The 15851-nt window shown below is 41.0% G+C and overlaps 1 protein-coding gene across 21 annotated transcripts in view; it reads right to left on the bottom strand.

Annotated features, from left to right (window-relative positions):
* The window catches only part of RIMS2 (regulating synaptic membrane exocytosis 2), a 1685778-nt gene that overhangs the window by 1158880 nt on the left and 511047 nt on the right, over nt 1-15851 (bottom strand). For all 21 annotated transcript variants that reach the window (XM_030217702.1, XM_030217600.1, XM_030217677.1 and 18 more), the window contains one exon: nt 1399-1712. In XM_030217702.1, coding sequence (XP_030073562.1) covers nt 1399-1712 — 314 coding nt within the window. The remainder of the gene's footprint in view (nt 1-1398; nt 1713-15851) is intronic.

Below are 15851 nucleotides of genomic sequence, written 5' to 3'. Positions count from 1 at the left end.
AGTGTTTGGAATATGTCCACTTTGAGAATCGGGTGCTCAACATTAAAAGTTTATATTTATTTACTTATTTATGGCATTTTATCCCACATTAAACATGAATTAGTGTGTTTTGTGGCTCTACATGAGAATTGTGATGATATGATCCCTTGTTTCATATTGTTGACAGTCTGCATTTTCCGTATGGGTGGTATATTGGTGTATTAGGTCTGCCCAGTGTAATATTTATGGTACAGTAAGGTTCTGAGTGTGTTTTTGGACAAAGTTGTGCATAGTGTTTTGCAGTTGAGTGATTGTGGTTAGAATATGCTTAGAGCAACCACTTTATTCTTTGACATATGATACATATCTAATATCTAAATTTAATAAAAGGTATTGTGACTTTTATTTTTATTTATTTATTTTTTCTGCGTGTTATCAGACAGTTATGGATTTAAGCTCCACCCTTGGCCCCACCCATAACCCCACCCCCTTTAGCCTCCTCAAACAGTTGGGCCACTGACCGCCTATGTAAAGAAGCATATGCAGCTGCAGCTTTTCTATTCACTATTGGGGGAGTTATCAATATCCCTGCACCTGTACATTTTTCAAAACAAACACATAGTATGAAGAAATACAGCAGTTAAATTCTCTTAATGCTTCAAACAATATAGAAGATTTCTATATGTTCCCCCTAAGAGAGTATCACTCTGAATTCGGCATTAGCAAAATTAAATAGAACTATGAATTAAAATTAAATATCTACAAACATAATGCACTAAGGGCTAAAAATGGTATCCTCCTGTCACTAGAGTGCAGGGTGCACATGTGCACCCTTCCAGTGAAGGACAGATACATAGAGAATGCAAAGAGCCCCGCTGCAGGAGCAGTGTGCTGTGCAGCTTGTAGAAACTGACAAGCCACAACACTGCTGGACTACAGGAACAAATGCACTGCAGGAGCAAGGTGAGTTGTCAGGGTCACAGAAGCTGAGATGTGAGAGCCAGTGCCTAAGACAGGGGGAAGGAAGTGAGAGTGCTCTGAGGGATAATGGGGGGGCAGTGTTGGGGGAAAGGAATGAAAAGGAGTGAGATACAGGGTTGGGTAAAGAAAAGAGAAACTGTTAAGGGAAAATGGGAGACATTGTGGCATATTTTCAGAGTACATAGACTTACAAAGTTCCATAGCAATCTATGGAAATTTTTAAGTCTAAGTGCTTTGAAAATGAGGCCCAGAGTGCCAGGGTCAGGTTTGAACAAAGGGGCATGGTGGATGCCAGGGTCAACACAATAAAGCTAAGGTTGTTTTCTAAAAGAATAAACTTGAATTTACAGATTTTATTTAGTGTAAAATAGCATTAGCCAATTGTTTATGGTATTAAAAAAAAACTGTTCTCCTTCATAAACACTTCATTTATTTTACCTGTCTGAAGTTGTTTCACCTGCAGTCTGATGCCTCACTCCTGACTCATTTTTAATTGAGTCCTGTCGTACAAGCCCTTGAGATCTGGTTTTGTCTGAAGCTGGTGTAGATAAGTCCCCTGAGGGTTCCTGGTACAAGAGGATTTGTTCTTGTAGTTTTGCTTTCTTTTCTTGAGGTGATTCTTCATTCTGCAACCCTCTTTGTGTCTCTTGACCAGGCTGCTGTGGTGTGTTTGATCCAGTGTTGTAGAACCAGGCTCCTGATTTGGTGAGGATTTCTTGTTGTTTTCGGCACAAATTACATACCCACATTACCTGTACGTTGGTTTATAAGAGAAGTGTATTAGTTTTCTCAAACAATAATAAGATGTATTTCTGACAGCAATTCTGCTCTGGAATATTTTTGCATGAATTGAACTATTTAAAAAATGCACTATATTGGACAAATTGGCTCATTTTTAAATATAGACATTATAGACTCAATTCCGTAAATGAAGCCCAAATTTGGGTGTCAAAAAAGTGCACTAAGCATTAATCTATAAATGGTGCTCCACGTTCAGCGCCATTTATAGAATAGCACTCAGTGCTGGGCTCCATGTCCAATTTTGGGCATGAAGATTTACACATACTGAACCCTGGTGTAAATACCTGTGCCTAAATTAGGCGCAGATCCCCTGAATTCTATAACACTGTGCAAACCCTAGAAGCACCCCTAACCCTTCCCACAGCCACACCCTCTTTCCAGATATGTACGAAAAAATTTCCGCGCACACCTTTATAGAATAGCAACTATAAAGATATGAGCATAAATTAAATTAGCACAAATAATTGACTGTTAGTACCCAATTATCAGTGCTAACTGGCTCATTAAGCAATGAAATTGCACACACAATTTGGGCATGCACCCAAATTTGTGTGCGCAATTTTGAGCACTGTATGTAGAAATATATAAAATTGAACTGTAAAAGGTGGACAAAAATAAAGGTGCCATTGTGTAGAGCCAGTGCTTTTTTTCTAGTTAAAAAAAATCCCAGTACTCACACACTGGGCCATCCTTAAAAGGTAGAGTGACATGCCCCTGCAACCCTCTACAGTGTCGATGAAACGTCAGCACTGTAAATTTTACAACAGTCCCTAGAACACATCTCTTGCTGGGAAAAGAGAATAATCTGGATGCTACAAATTCCTACACAGAAACAACAATGCTTCACGTTGATCACATAGGCAAAATATGAATAAAGTCTCACTAAATAAAGAGGTGATGACCACAAAGTAGAAATAGAAATATGAAGTAGAAACCCCAAGAAGCTGTACTCTGTCTGCAGGACAACACTAGAAAACAGAAATGTATTTCATCCTGTACTATTCAAAATACAAAGATATCAGAGGTTGTGCACATTCAGATTCTCAAAGATGACATATTCATACCACTAAATCAAAGGTAAAAAAATATAAAAACAATTAAATAAAATAAAAAATTCTACCTCTGTACTTTGGGACTATGGGTCAATTTTAGCAGGCAAAGGTTCTAATATTTAGTACTTTATTTAATTTTTTATATACTGCCAGTAGACCTGAAGCTATAAAAGTTGTGCACATTCAGGTACAGTAAGCATTTTTCTGTCCCTAGAGGGCTCACAAGTTTGTACCTGAGGCATTGGAGGGTTAAGTGACTTGTCGAAGATCACAAGGGCTCTAACCGTTAGGCTACTCTTCACTCCAATTATTCACTCACACTTCAGGGCCAACACATCTTTCTTTACTGAGGAAGATGTAAAAGAGCTACCTATACCAGAAATGGTATTTAAAGATGATGATTCAGAGGAACTTGGTATCATTTTGGACTCTTCACTAACTTTTGAACTACAGGTTAACTTTATAGGAAATGTTTCTTTCTGATGAAACAGTTAAGAGCCACTCACCATTATTTTCTTGAAAACCAATTTACTCTTTTAGTGCAATTTTTGATTCTATCTCAATTAGATTATTACAATGCTCTTTATGCAAGTGTTTCATTACTCTTCTGAAGAAACATCAATTGCTCCAAAACACAGCAGCCAGGCTGATTGTCAAACAGAAAATATTTGATCATATTAGTAAAAATTGATTTTAATGTGGCTTTCAAAGCTCTCAACAGTTTACTTTTTGACCATATATGCTACTTGATTTCTTTATCCTATGGAAAGGGAACTATCAATCTAAGGGATTGCCGAGTTCAAATTTTCCAACATTCAAAAGAGTATGTTATAAGAAAACACTTGTACAATCATTTTATTTTCAGGCTACTAAAACATGGAATAACTTGCTACATTTATTTATTTTTTTTTTATTATTTATAGTTTACAATATTGATATCAAGCATTAACTCTTGAAAGAAAGGGATAAATATAAGGAAAATCTGAGTTACATCATTTACATATTATTTTAGATTATCACTCAAGTCCTCTATTCAAGGATTCCAAAATCAAACTGAGGAATTAAATAAGAAATAGAAAAGGAAATAGCAGTTACGAAGAGTTTGGTGTTACTTCTTATGAGCCTCCAGAAGTTGTCTTGGTGGAAATGAGTGTTGAGAGCTGGGATGGATCCATAAAAGTATATTTAGTAGTACCAAACCTTATTATACACTTGCAGGGGTATCTCAAAAAGAAGGTACCACCTGCTTGTAATACTGCTGGTTTCAGTATGAGAAATTGTTTCCTTCTTCTTTGTCTCTCTCTTGAGAAATCTTTAAATAAGGAAATACGTAAACCCAAAAATGTTTTTTCCTTATGTTTGAAAAACATCTGGAATATCTATTGTTTATCAGTAGGTAAAGCTACGGTTGCAACTAAAGTCACAGCCGTAGCTAATTCAGTGTCCGATGTCTCTAAGAAAGCAGAAATATCTACGTTTTTTTTCCTCTTGTTGTTGTTCCGTTAATTTTTGAGGTAGGTAAAATACCTTTGTAAAAGGTGGTAAAATTTGACTCTGGTATACATAAATTTTCTTGTAGATATCTATTTAACATATCCCCAGGTTTTACCATTGGGATAAAAGGAAAATTAATAAAGTGAAGATTCTGGCTTCTAATATAATTCTCAAAATTTTCAGATTTAAGTCTCAAATTAGAAACATCTTTAAAAATTAAAGATTGAACATTGTCTATTTTCTTTAATCCTTGTTCCACTGTATCAATTCTAGGAGTCATTTTATCAAAGTCAATTCTTTGTTTTTCAATCTTTTGCTCTACCTCAGCTATACATTGAGTCTGATTAGATGTTTGAGCAAGAAACATTTGCCCCAACTGGGACATAAGATTCCGTAGTGAATTTAACGTTACCTCCGACGGTTTGGTAGTAAGGCCTGTAGGAAAAACAATTTTTCATTCAGCTTTCCTCTCTCAAACCGCCTCCAAATTCTCCGCAGTTTCTACAGTCGGACAAGTTTCTTCCGGAGGAATTAATAACCTCCTTTCTCCCAGTTCAAGACATTGTGATTGAGTCCCCAGCGAAATCAGCATCAATTCACCCATCTGGGGTGACGACGACGCTCCTTGAAGTGGGGAACTTGTTACCGACGGCTGCGAGGGCAGAGCTGTCGGGACTTAGAGTGGTATCTGGCCCAAAAGACACCGAAAGTTCCTCCAAATCACCAGTGTCTCGTATTGAGCTGTTCCTGACCACGTCACCAACTCTCTACAGTTGCACAAACCGATCCATCGGTCCAGGAATTGTAGAAGGGAGTTTGGGGGGGGGGGGGGGGGGCTCGGGCAGCAGCCCTTCCACGTCTCTTAGGCATCACAAGGTAAGGCAGTACTGCAGCTAGTCGCAAGTGCGTGCAGCCATCTTGGAATCCGTTATCCTATGCTAACTTGCTACATTTAATCAAAGTTTTGCCTACTTACATACTGTTTCTTAAACTAGAGACTTGTTTCAGAAATATAAACCTTGCCATTATTAATTACTTGTCATTCACCATTTTTGTAAACTGCTTTGGTCCATGTCCGGGAGTAAGTGGTCTATAAGTGATAATAGATTAGAACAGGAACTTAAACAAATCTAGGTGAACCTGAAAGAAGTAATAGGCCAAATCAATAAGATAAAGAGCAGCAAATCACCTGGACTTAGTGGTATGTGCAAAATGGCACTTTAATGTAATGTTATAAAGTTGTGTAGGTTGGGAGTCCTTGTAATGTCTATTTTGAGGCTATGTTATAGAGACACACAGGTGTATAACCCTGGTGTTAGCGTCTTTACTCTGACAGCTACCTAAGGCTTGCCCCAGGAGTGGGAACCAAGCTCAGACCCACATTTATTGATTTCAGGACCAAAGCTTAGACTAGATAAACATCTAGGAAGCCAAATAAGCAGTTCAGACTTTTAAAAATCTCCACCCAATAACTCAGTTGACTTCAAGGATATTGCTCTGAACCAGAATTTACTAAAGGCTTTTTAAAGTTCTTTATAATTACAAACAATGGAAAGATGTTGAACTTATAACAAACAGAACTTTAAACTGTAGTAAAGATACATGCATAATCTCTCTTCTACTGTATTTTAGCAGTGCTTCACTCCTACAAACTGCAATTTCCTACTACCGGGCGAGAGGGAGGGAGCGGAGGCCAATCATATTCCCCCTTAGAATAATTCCTATAGGTGGGCATTGATAGGATTAACAGTTTTCTTTAACACGATAGTACTGATAACTGATAACCGCAGTGACAATTTGGGTTTCTGCCAGGTACTTGTGACCTGGATGGGCCACTGTTGGAAGGAAGATACTGGGCTAGATGGGCCATTGGTTTGATCCAGTATGGCTTTTCTTATGTTCTTATGCTGATACTCTTGATGAAAAAACGCATGGAGACTGGGCTCCAAATGGTGACTTTATAATTAGGATCCTTTTAGAGGTACTGGAACCTATAGACTCTCCTGAAGAAGTGATGAACACTTCAGTTCTTCAGCCTTATGATGTTCCTGGGCCACAAGGATCCTGTCCAGGGTGCCTGGGAATAGGTTACAAGGTAGCTCAGTTCCCCTTCTCATCTCTGGTGATTAGAAGGCAGGGGACCCGCCCCCCCCACCCCCAACCCCTGCATATATTCAGGACAGCAACTTTATAGGTTCTGTTTCCTGCTCCTCTCTATCATTCTTTTATTCCTTTGTATACGCCAGTCTGAGTGACTCAGCAAGGCTTATGATTATCTCCGAGTCCTACATTGCCCATGCTTGGCTAGAAGTCTCTCCCTTGCAGTTGATGGGTGAGATATGAACCAAAGGCATAGTTTCAAGGAGCTGTCCCTGCTTTATAGACAGAAGAGGATTCTGCTGCCACCAGAGCCCTCATTCCCTCCCCCTCCCCCAGATTATACTAGTCAATCCTATTGTTCTACAGTTTTCTTGCAAATTCTATCACATTCTGGAAAGCCAGGAAGTTAGGAAGGTCACTCAAAGGAAAACAGTCTGCCTGCCTTCATATGAGGTCAGTCAGAGGGTATTACATTGGTGGACTAAAGTAAGAGCACTGAGGATTTAGGTAACACAGGAGTGCTGAATTCCTCAGGCTGCTACTGGTGCTTATGTGTCTTTATAAAATATAATCACAAAAGCTCACTGGTAAAATAGAACTGCATGCATTTATACCAGTTTGGGAGCTGGTGAAAATGTACACAGCTATACTATACGCATATGTGAGTATTTTATACCTATGCACATACTTCATGACTCCAACAGGGACACTCCCAAACTCCACCCCAAACACACCTACTCTCAGGTTGGGTAAAAACATGTGTCTTCTTGTCACCATCGTCCCAAGGTCCATCCTGTTCCATGTACATCAGCCTCTCTCTTCCTATTATATATAGCTACTTTAAATTTCTGCACCCAAAAACAGTCTGGGGACAATTTTATAAAACATTTTTCACATGGATAATGTGTCCTTTAATTAAAAGCCATAATTTAGATTATGGCTTTATCAGTAATTTTTGACCAATCTCTTCTTTTCTTATGCTAGCCAAATTGATTAAAAAAGCAGTTTTATAACAATTGATTGAGTTTTTGAAGAACAGGAATGTGTTAGATCCTTTTCAGTTTGGATGTAGATGAGAGCATAGTACAGAGTGTGCTCTAATATCCAGTACTGATGTAATGAGACAACGCTTGGATCATTGTTATAATTATTATTATTTGTATTATTGTGCTGATTCCATGAATCATTTGATTCTTTTAAATAGATTGCAAGCATGTGGGATCTCTGGCATAGTGTTAGAATGGTTTTGTTAGAGTGTTTTAGCTCCTTTTTTGAGTGATAGCATGAATTTTGTATTGGGAAATGGAAATCATAGCTGAGAAAATTACAAACTGGGGTAACCTCAAGGTTCAACCCTCTTGGCAGTATTTTTTTTAAATATCTACTTAAGCCCTTTATGTCAGAAATTGAAGAAATTGAATATTCATCGTGTTTATGCAGACGATATTCAATTCTAGTTACATTGAAATCTAATTTCTTAGCATTAGTATTTCGTTCAGTAGTTCAGAGTGGGCTCAATTATTTTAACTCTTTGTATTTAGGTTTACCTAGTACAAAATCAGATGCATTCTAAGTTATTCAGAATGTTCTGCAGCTAGACTTATTTCTGGATGTTCATGTTTTCCAACAGATTTCACCCATCTTGTATGATTTGCATTGTTACCAATTGAGGAAAGAATGTTGTTTAAAGTATTGCTTTTACTACATAAGGCAATTAAAATGAATCAGCATATTACTTCTCATCAGTACTAAAGATCTACATTCCAAACAGCTCATTAAGATCTGAAGCATCTGCATGCTTGCACATTCCAGCCTTAAGAAAAGTACATTACATGGAAAATCGTAAATGCTCCTTTTCAATTGCTGAACCAGTACTATGGAACCAACTTCCCGTGAACTTAAGAACAAATGTAGACAGCGCAATTTAAGAGACATTTTTAAAAAATCATTTGTATGTTAAAAATTACGGTAATAACACAAATTAGTGACTGATGTAAAGTATAATTAGGAACATGGAAAGAATAAGAATATGATTTTATTACAGAAACACATATGTTTGTAATGTGGATGATGCTGGATATTTAAAATTGAAGATTGTATAATATCTTCATATGTTTGGCTATGTTGTCATATATGTCAATATTTATTTTTATGGAATTGTTTTAGATGTTTTATTTGATTTTGTACACAGCTTAGATACATGCAGGCTAATAAATTTAATTAAACTAAACTATAAAAGAAATACTTGGGGGAATGCATGTATATAAAGTAGGTACAATAAAAGATAGCGCCAGCTTTTCTGCAGACAAAGTGAAGATACTTAGTTGAAGCAGGTATTCTCTGAAGACAGCAAGCTATATATTCACACATGTGGGGTAATGAGGTCTGCGTTGCCTGGTCCAGAGCTTGTATCAAGCTTTTACAGAGCTCTTTGGAGCACAAGTCATGCTCCACCGTGGATGTCTGAGTGTGGGACCAATAGTACAGTACAATACTATAGCATAAGAGAAAAAAAAGATAACTCCAAGGGAAGGTGGGAGGGTATGTAAGAATATATAGCCTGCTGTCTTTGAAGAATAACTGCTGCAGGTAAGTACCTTCGCTTTCTCCGAGGACAGGTAGGCTAATATTCTCACATGTGGGGAATCCCTAGTTACCAGGCTCACTGGAAACAACAACCAATGACAAATTGCACCTCACAATGGCGAGGGCAGAACACAGATAAACTTGAAACCACATACTAATTGTTGGAAATATAGCCTGGGACAGAATAAAAATAGGCCTAGGCAGGTGTTGTTGGATCCTAGAACCTAACCTAATTCTGCATTACTATCTTATTGAAATTGACTGTTATGTCAGGCATGCTGCTTATGGCATGCTACTTGAAGCAGGAATGAGATGTGAATGTGTAGAATGAAGGCCATGTAGCAGTCTAGTACATTTCCCAAATGGAGACTGATGATGGAGCCAGGGCTCTGGCATTGCAAGCCGTAAGAGGATACTTCTGGGAAGTCCAGTCTGGGAATAAGGAAAAGAAAATAAGTTGGTAGCCAATTAGAAATCGTGTGTTTCCTGATGGCAACCTACCCTGGTTGGGATGAAAGGAAACAAAAAGTTGGGGAAATTGCTGTGCGCTGAGGCCATTTCAAGGAAAAAGACCAATGCTCGTCTGCAGTCCAGGGAGTGCAGCATGCTCTCACCAGGGACTTAAGACTGTGGGAAGGATGTAGGCAAGAAAATCAACCAATACAGATAGAACCCCGACACAAATTGAGGCAGGAAGTTGGGATATGTGTGGAAGACCATACTATTGCAATGAAATTTAGGGTAAAGTGGAAACGCCACCAGGCACTGACCCTGTAAGCCAAAGGAACAGCCACCAAAAAAAGAGACCGTCCAGGTCAAGGACATCAAAGAATTGGAAAACAAGCGGCTGAAAAGGAGCGCTTATCAATTGGGGAGATCAACGGAGACGTGCAACTGGGGGTTGTTACAAAGCAAATCTCTCATAAAGGAAACAACTAGAAGTTGTGAAGAGATGAGTGTATCTCCTATGTGAAGAAGAGAAGCACTGAGTACACTGAGGTGAAACCCCAACGAGTTGGGTTCAGACCAAACCCAGAAATATACAATCAGGACTTGTGCATGGCATGAAAGAGGATCTAGGGCCTGCTCACACACTAGGTGGCACAACTCCTCCAATGGAAAAAGGAACATCTCTTAGTAGCTTTCCTGAAAGTCAGCAAGACCATGGAGACATGTGCGGACTGTGAAATATGCAGGAAGACCTTAGGAAATTGGAAGACTGGGCATCCAAATGGCAGATGAAATTTAATATAGACAAATGCAAGGTGATGCACTATGGAAAGAATAATCCAAATCAAAGTCACCTGATGTAAGGGTCCACCTTGGGGAGTCAGCACTCAAGAAAAAGATCTGGGTGTCGTTGTAAATAATACGTTGAAATCTTCTGCTCAGTGAGTGGTGGCAGCCAAAAAAGCAAACAGGATGCTAGGAATTATTAGGAAAGGGATGGTGAATAAGACCAAAACTACTATAATGCCTCTGTATCGCTCCATGGTGTGACCGCACCTTGCATTCAGCTCTGGTCGCTGTATCTCAAAAAAAAGATATAGCGGAATTAGAAAAGGTTCAAAGAAGAGTGCCCAAAATGATAAAGGGGATGGAACTCCTCTTGCATGAGGAAAGTCTAAAGAGGTTAGGGTTCTTCAGCTTGAAAAAGAGACAAATGAGGGGAGATATGATTGAGGTCTACAAAATCCTGAGTGGTGTAGAAAAAGTAGAAGTAAATCCATTTTTTACTGGTTCCAAAAGTACAGAGACTAGGGGGCACTGAAGGAAGTTACATGGAAATACCTTTAAAACATATAGGAGGAAATATTTTTTCACTTAACAAATAGTTATGGAGGCAGTTCACTTCAAGTGGTCACCCCCAGCTAAAGACAAGTTGCGTCAGTAGAAAAGCATGCAATAAAAACAACAATCTTAGCAAATCACTTCTTACCAACACAGCAGGAAGTGAGACTAAACAAGAAACTAAACAAAAGTTTAAAATTCCACGGAAATGTAGATGGAAAGTGATGACCACAAATGCTCGCAGTCTAAGCAATAAAGTTCATGACTTTCAAGCCCTGATGTTGGAGGCAGACTTAGACGTTGTTGCAATCACGGAGACATGGCTCAATGGTTCCCATGAATGGGATGCAAACATACCAGGCTATAATCTATTTAGGAAGGATAGAGATGGTCATAAAGGTGGAAGAGTAGCTCTGTATATGAGAAATGATATCGCAGCGACTGAAATGACAGGGACCTGGGGAAAGGAAGAAGCGATATGGATCACCTTAAAAAGAGATGATAAAACCTCTGTCCACGTGGGTGTTGTCTACAGACCTCCGACACAATTGGAGGAACTAGAGAAAGATCTGATCGTAGATATTCAAAAGTTGGGAAAGAAGAGACAGGTGCTGTTGCTGGGAGATTTCAATCTGCTGGATGTAGATTGGAAGGTTCCATCTGCAGAATCAGAAAGAAGTAGAGAGATCGTGGATGCTTTCCAAAGTGCTCTGCTCAGACAAATGGTGACAGAACCAACGAGGGAGGGAGCAACGCTGGATCTGGTGCTCACAAATGGGGATAGTGTGTCAAATGTCCGAGTGGGTGCCCACCTGGGCAGCAGTGACCATCAAACAGTTTGGTTTGATATGACAGTTGACGTGGAGGGCGGCCACTCAAAACTCAAAGTTCTGGATTTCAAGCATGCTGACTTTAGTAAAATGGGGGAATACCTGAGGAAGGAGCTGATGGGCTGGGAGGACGAACGAGAAGTGGAAGGACAGTGGTCCAGGCTGAAAGAAGCTATAAATATGGCCACAAACCTTTATGTAAGGAGAGTAAATAAAAGCAAGAGAAAAAGGAAACCGATATGGTTCTCCAAGCAAGTGGCTGAGAAAATAAAGGCTAAAGAGTTGGCGTTCCTGAAATACAGAAAAAGTCAAGGAGAGGGACATGGAGAGGAATACCGGATGAAACTGAAAGAAGCCAAGAGATAGATACGTCTAACGAAAGCACAAGCGGAAGAACAAATGGCTAGAAATGTAAGAAGGGGGTGACAAAAATTTCTTCAGGTATATTAGTGAAAGGAGGAAGACTAAAAAGGGAATTGTGAGACTGAAAGATGCTGCGAACCGCTATGTAGATAATGATAAAGAAAAAGCAAATTTGCTAAATAGATACTTTTGTTTTGTTTTCACAGAAGAAAATCCTGGAGAAGGACCACGAATGACTGGCAGAAGTACATATGAGAATGGAGTGGATATAGCACCGTTCACGGAAGAGAGTCTGTATGAACAACTTGAAAATCTAAAGGTGGACAAAGCCGTGGGACCAGACGGGATGCACCCCAGGATATTGAGGAAGCTCAGAGAGGTTCTGGTGGGTCCTCTTAAAGATTTGTTTAATAAATCCTTGGAGACGGGAGAGGTTTCGTGGGATTGGAGAACAGCGGATGTGGTCTCTCTTACAAAAGTGGTGATAGGGAAGAAACTGGAAACTACAGGCCGGTAAGCCTCACTTCGGTTATTGGAAAAGTAATGGAAGCGATGCTGAAGGAAAGGATAGTGAATTTCCTGGAAGCCAATAAGTTGCAAGATCCGAGACAACATGGTTTTACCAAAGGTAAATCGTGCCAAACGAATCTCATTGAATTCTTTGACTGGGTGACCGGAGAATTGAATCATGGACGTGCTACAGACGTAATCTACCTAGATTTCAGCAAAGCTTTTGACACGGTTCCCCACAGGAGGCTCTTGAATAAACTTGACAGGCTGAAGATAGGACCCAACGGGGTGAACTGGATTAGGAACTGGTTGGTTAGTGGAATTCGCTCGGAAGAGGGAAAGGTGAGTAGTGGAGTGCCTCAGGGATCGGTGCTGGGGCCGATTCTGTTCAATATATTTGGGAGTGACATTGCCAAAGGGTTAGAAAGTAAAGTTTGCCTTTTTGCGGATGATACTAAGATTTATAACAGAGTGGACATCCAGGAGGGAGTGGAAAACATGAAAAAGAATCTGCAAAAGCTAGAAGAATGGTCTAAGGTTTGGCAATTAAAATTCAATGCAAAGAAATGCAAAGTGATGCAATTAGGGAGTAGAAATCCACGGGAGACGTATGTGTTAGGCGGTGAGAGTCTGATATGTACAGAAGGGGAGAGAGATCTTGGAGTGATAGTAGCTGAGGATCTGAAGGCGACGAAACAGTGTGACAAGGCGGTGGCCATAGCTAGAAGGTTGCTAGGCTGTATAGAGAGAGGTGTGACCAGCAGAAGAAAGGAGGTTTTAATGCCCCTGTATAAGTCGTCAGAGAGGCTCCACCTGGAGTATTGTGTTCAGTTTTGGAGGCCATATCTTGCTAAGGATGTAAAAAGAATTGAAGCAGTGCAAAGAAAAGCTACAAGAATGGTATGGGATTTGCGTTACAAAACGTATGAGGAGACACTTGCTGACCTGAACATGTATAACCTGGAGAAAAGGAGAAACAGGGGTGATATGATACAGACGTTCAAATATTTGAAAGGTATTAATCTGCAAACGAACCTTTTCCGGAGATGGGAAGGCAGTAGAACTAGAGGACATGAAATGAGATTGAAGGGGGGCAGACTCAAGAAAAATGTCAGGAAGTATTTTTTCACGGAGAGAGTGGTGGATACTTGGAATGCCCTCCCGCAGGAGGTGTGGAGATGAAAACGGTAACGGAATTCAAAAATGCGTGGGATAAACATAAAGGAATCCTGTTCAGAAGGAATGGGATCCTCAGAAGCTTTGCGGAGATTGGGTGGCAGAGCCTGTGGTGGGAGGCGGCGATAGTGGTGGGCAGACTTCTACGGTCTGTGCCCTGAAAATGGCAGATACAAATCAAGGTCAGGTATACACATAAAGTAGCACATATGAGTTTATCTTGTTGGGCAGACTGGATGGACCATGCAGGTCTTTCTCTGCCGTCATCTACTATGTTACTATGTAGTTAAGCTCTGTAATGTTTTGCCGGAAGATGTGGTAACAGTGGTTAGCATTTCTGGGTTTAATGAAGGTTTGAGCAAGTTCCTGGAGGAAAAGTCTATAGTTTACTATTGAGACAGACATGGGGAAGCAACTGCTTGCCCTGGGATTTGTAGAATGGAATGTTGCCATGATTTTGGTTTCTGCCAGGTACTTGTGACGTGTTGGAAACAGGATACTGGGCTAGATGAACCATTGGTCTGACCCAGTATGGCTACTCATGTTCCTATGACACCCTGAGGAGGATACAAAGAAGCTAATGCGAAGCTCTGATGAACATCTATGCCGTGAACGCCATAAGATGGAGATGAGATGTAGAAGAGACCCCTTGTTCTGCATGATCAGGATCGAGGAACACTTCACACACCATGGTTCTTGGAAGGAGAACTCCAGAAGAAGAGGAAGAAAGATCTGCTGGGGCAAGGAAGGAGCAAACAGAATCCTGGTCCTACAGTTCTGCCTTTGGGAGGATATGAATACAGAAAATTGCTCCCCAGGGAAGGAAGAAGGTAACCAACGGTAGTCTGTTGCAGGCCTGGAGCCTAGAACAGAACTGAGGGATAGCATGACTGACTTGAGCGCACAAGGGGCACCCCACAAGTGGAAGCTCTTGCAGATGCCTATGTTAAGAGGTCACTTGTGCGGGCACACGATTTTGCACAGTCTGGCGGCCAGGCTGTTGGATTCATCCACCAGATGAGTGGCTCTGAGGAGCAGCCCCAAGTGGGTGCCTCCAGCCACATCTGGACGGCCCCCTGACACATATGGTGCAATCTGGTGCCTCCCTGCATGTCAGGGTAGTGCATTGCAACATGATTTTTCATGTGAACGAGTACAAAGTGGTTGAACCGTCTATCACTGAAATCTTGTAGAGCAGTCGAATGCCCGGAGTTCCAGAAGGGTGAGAGGCAGAGCTACCTCCTGGACTGACCAAGCACCTTGAGCGTGAGGCCTGGCACAAGGAACTTCCCACCCTAGGTGGGATGCAGCCACCTTCAGCACCTTGCAAGGTTAAGGAATTTGAAAAGGCAGTGACAAAGTCAGAGTGGAGTGTAGAGTCCACCAAAGCAGAGAATAAACAAGCTGTGGGGACACTCGGATGATATCGTCCAGAATCCTTGTAGCCCAACAGCACTAAGAAGCTAGGGTCTACTGAGCAGTTGCCATGTGAAAATGAAGCGTGGGTGTTACAAGGAGGCCATGTGATTAAACAACTTCAACATTTGCTGAGGTGCGACCTGCTGACAGGCTAGAACCTGAGTGGCAAGAGTGTCCATCCCCGGCATGGGAAGAGATGCCTGAGTCCAATGATTATCCAGAAGGATTCCAATGATCTCCAACTGGGAGATGGAATGCAGAAGAAACTGGGGGTAGTTAAAACGAGCCCAAGCAGGACCACGAACCCAAGCAGGCCCAAGATGCCCCCCTCTAAACCCTCCCCCCCCCCCCTCTATATGGACTCCTGAGCACCGATCATCGGTGTGCTCTGCACCAGCCAACTGGCCAGAAAAGAAATACAAGGACTCCTAGTCAGCACTGGGACACTGCGATTAGCGCTGAGCACTTGGTGAATACCCAGGGAGCTGATGCGAGACCAAAAGGCAGTACGTGGTACTGGAAGTGGAATGTCGCTAGGCGAAATTGAAGATACTTGTCGTGCATAAAGATCCTTCAAGTACAGAGCCAACCATGGCTCTGAAGCATGGGGTATTGGGTGCACAGGGAAATCATCCTGAACTCTTCTGAGATCAGAAAGTTGAAAAAGGCCCTCAGATCCAGCATGGAATGAATCCCTTGTGCCTTCAATAGCACAAGGAAGACTCTGGAATAGAATCACAGCCCTGTTCCCCTGGTGGTATGGACTCAA

The sequence above is a fragment of the Microcaecilia unicolor genome, chromosome 1 (assembly GCF_901765095.1).
Source record: "Microcaecilia unicolor chromosome 1, aMicUni1.1, whole genome shotgun sequence".
NCBI lineage: Eukaryota > Metazoa > Chordata > Amphibia > Gymnophiona > Siphonopidae > Microcaecilia > Microcaecilia unicolor.
Note: the sequence above shows the minus strand (reverse complement) of the source record. Positions and strands in the feature narration are given on the sequence as shown.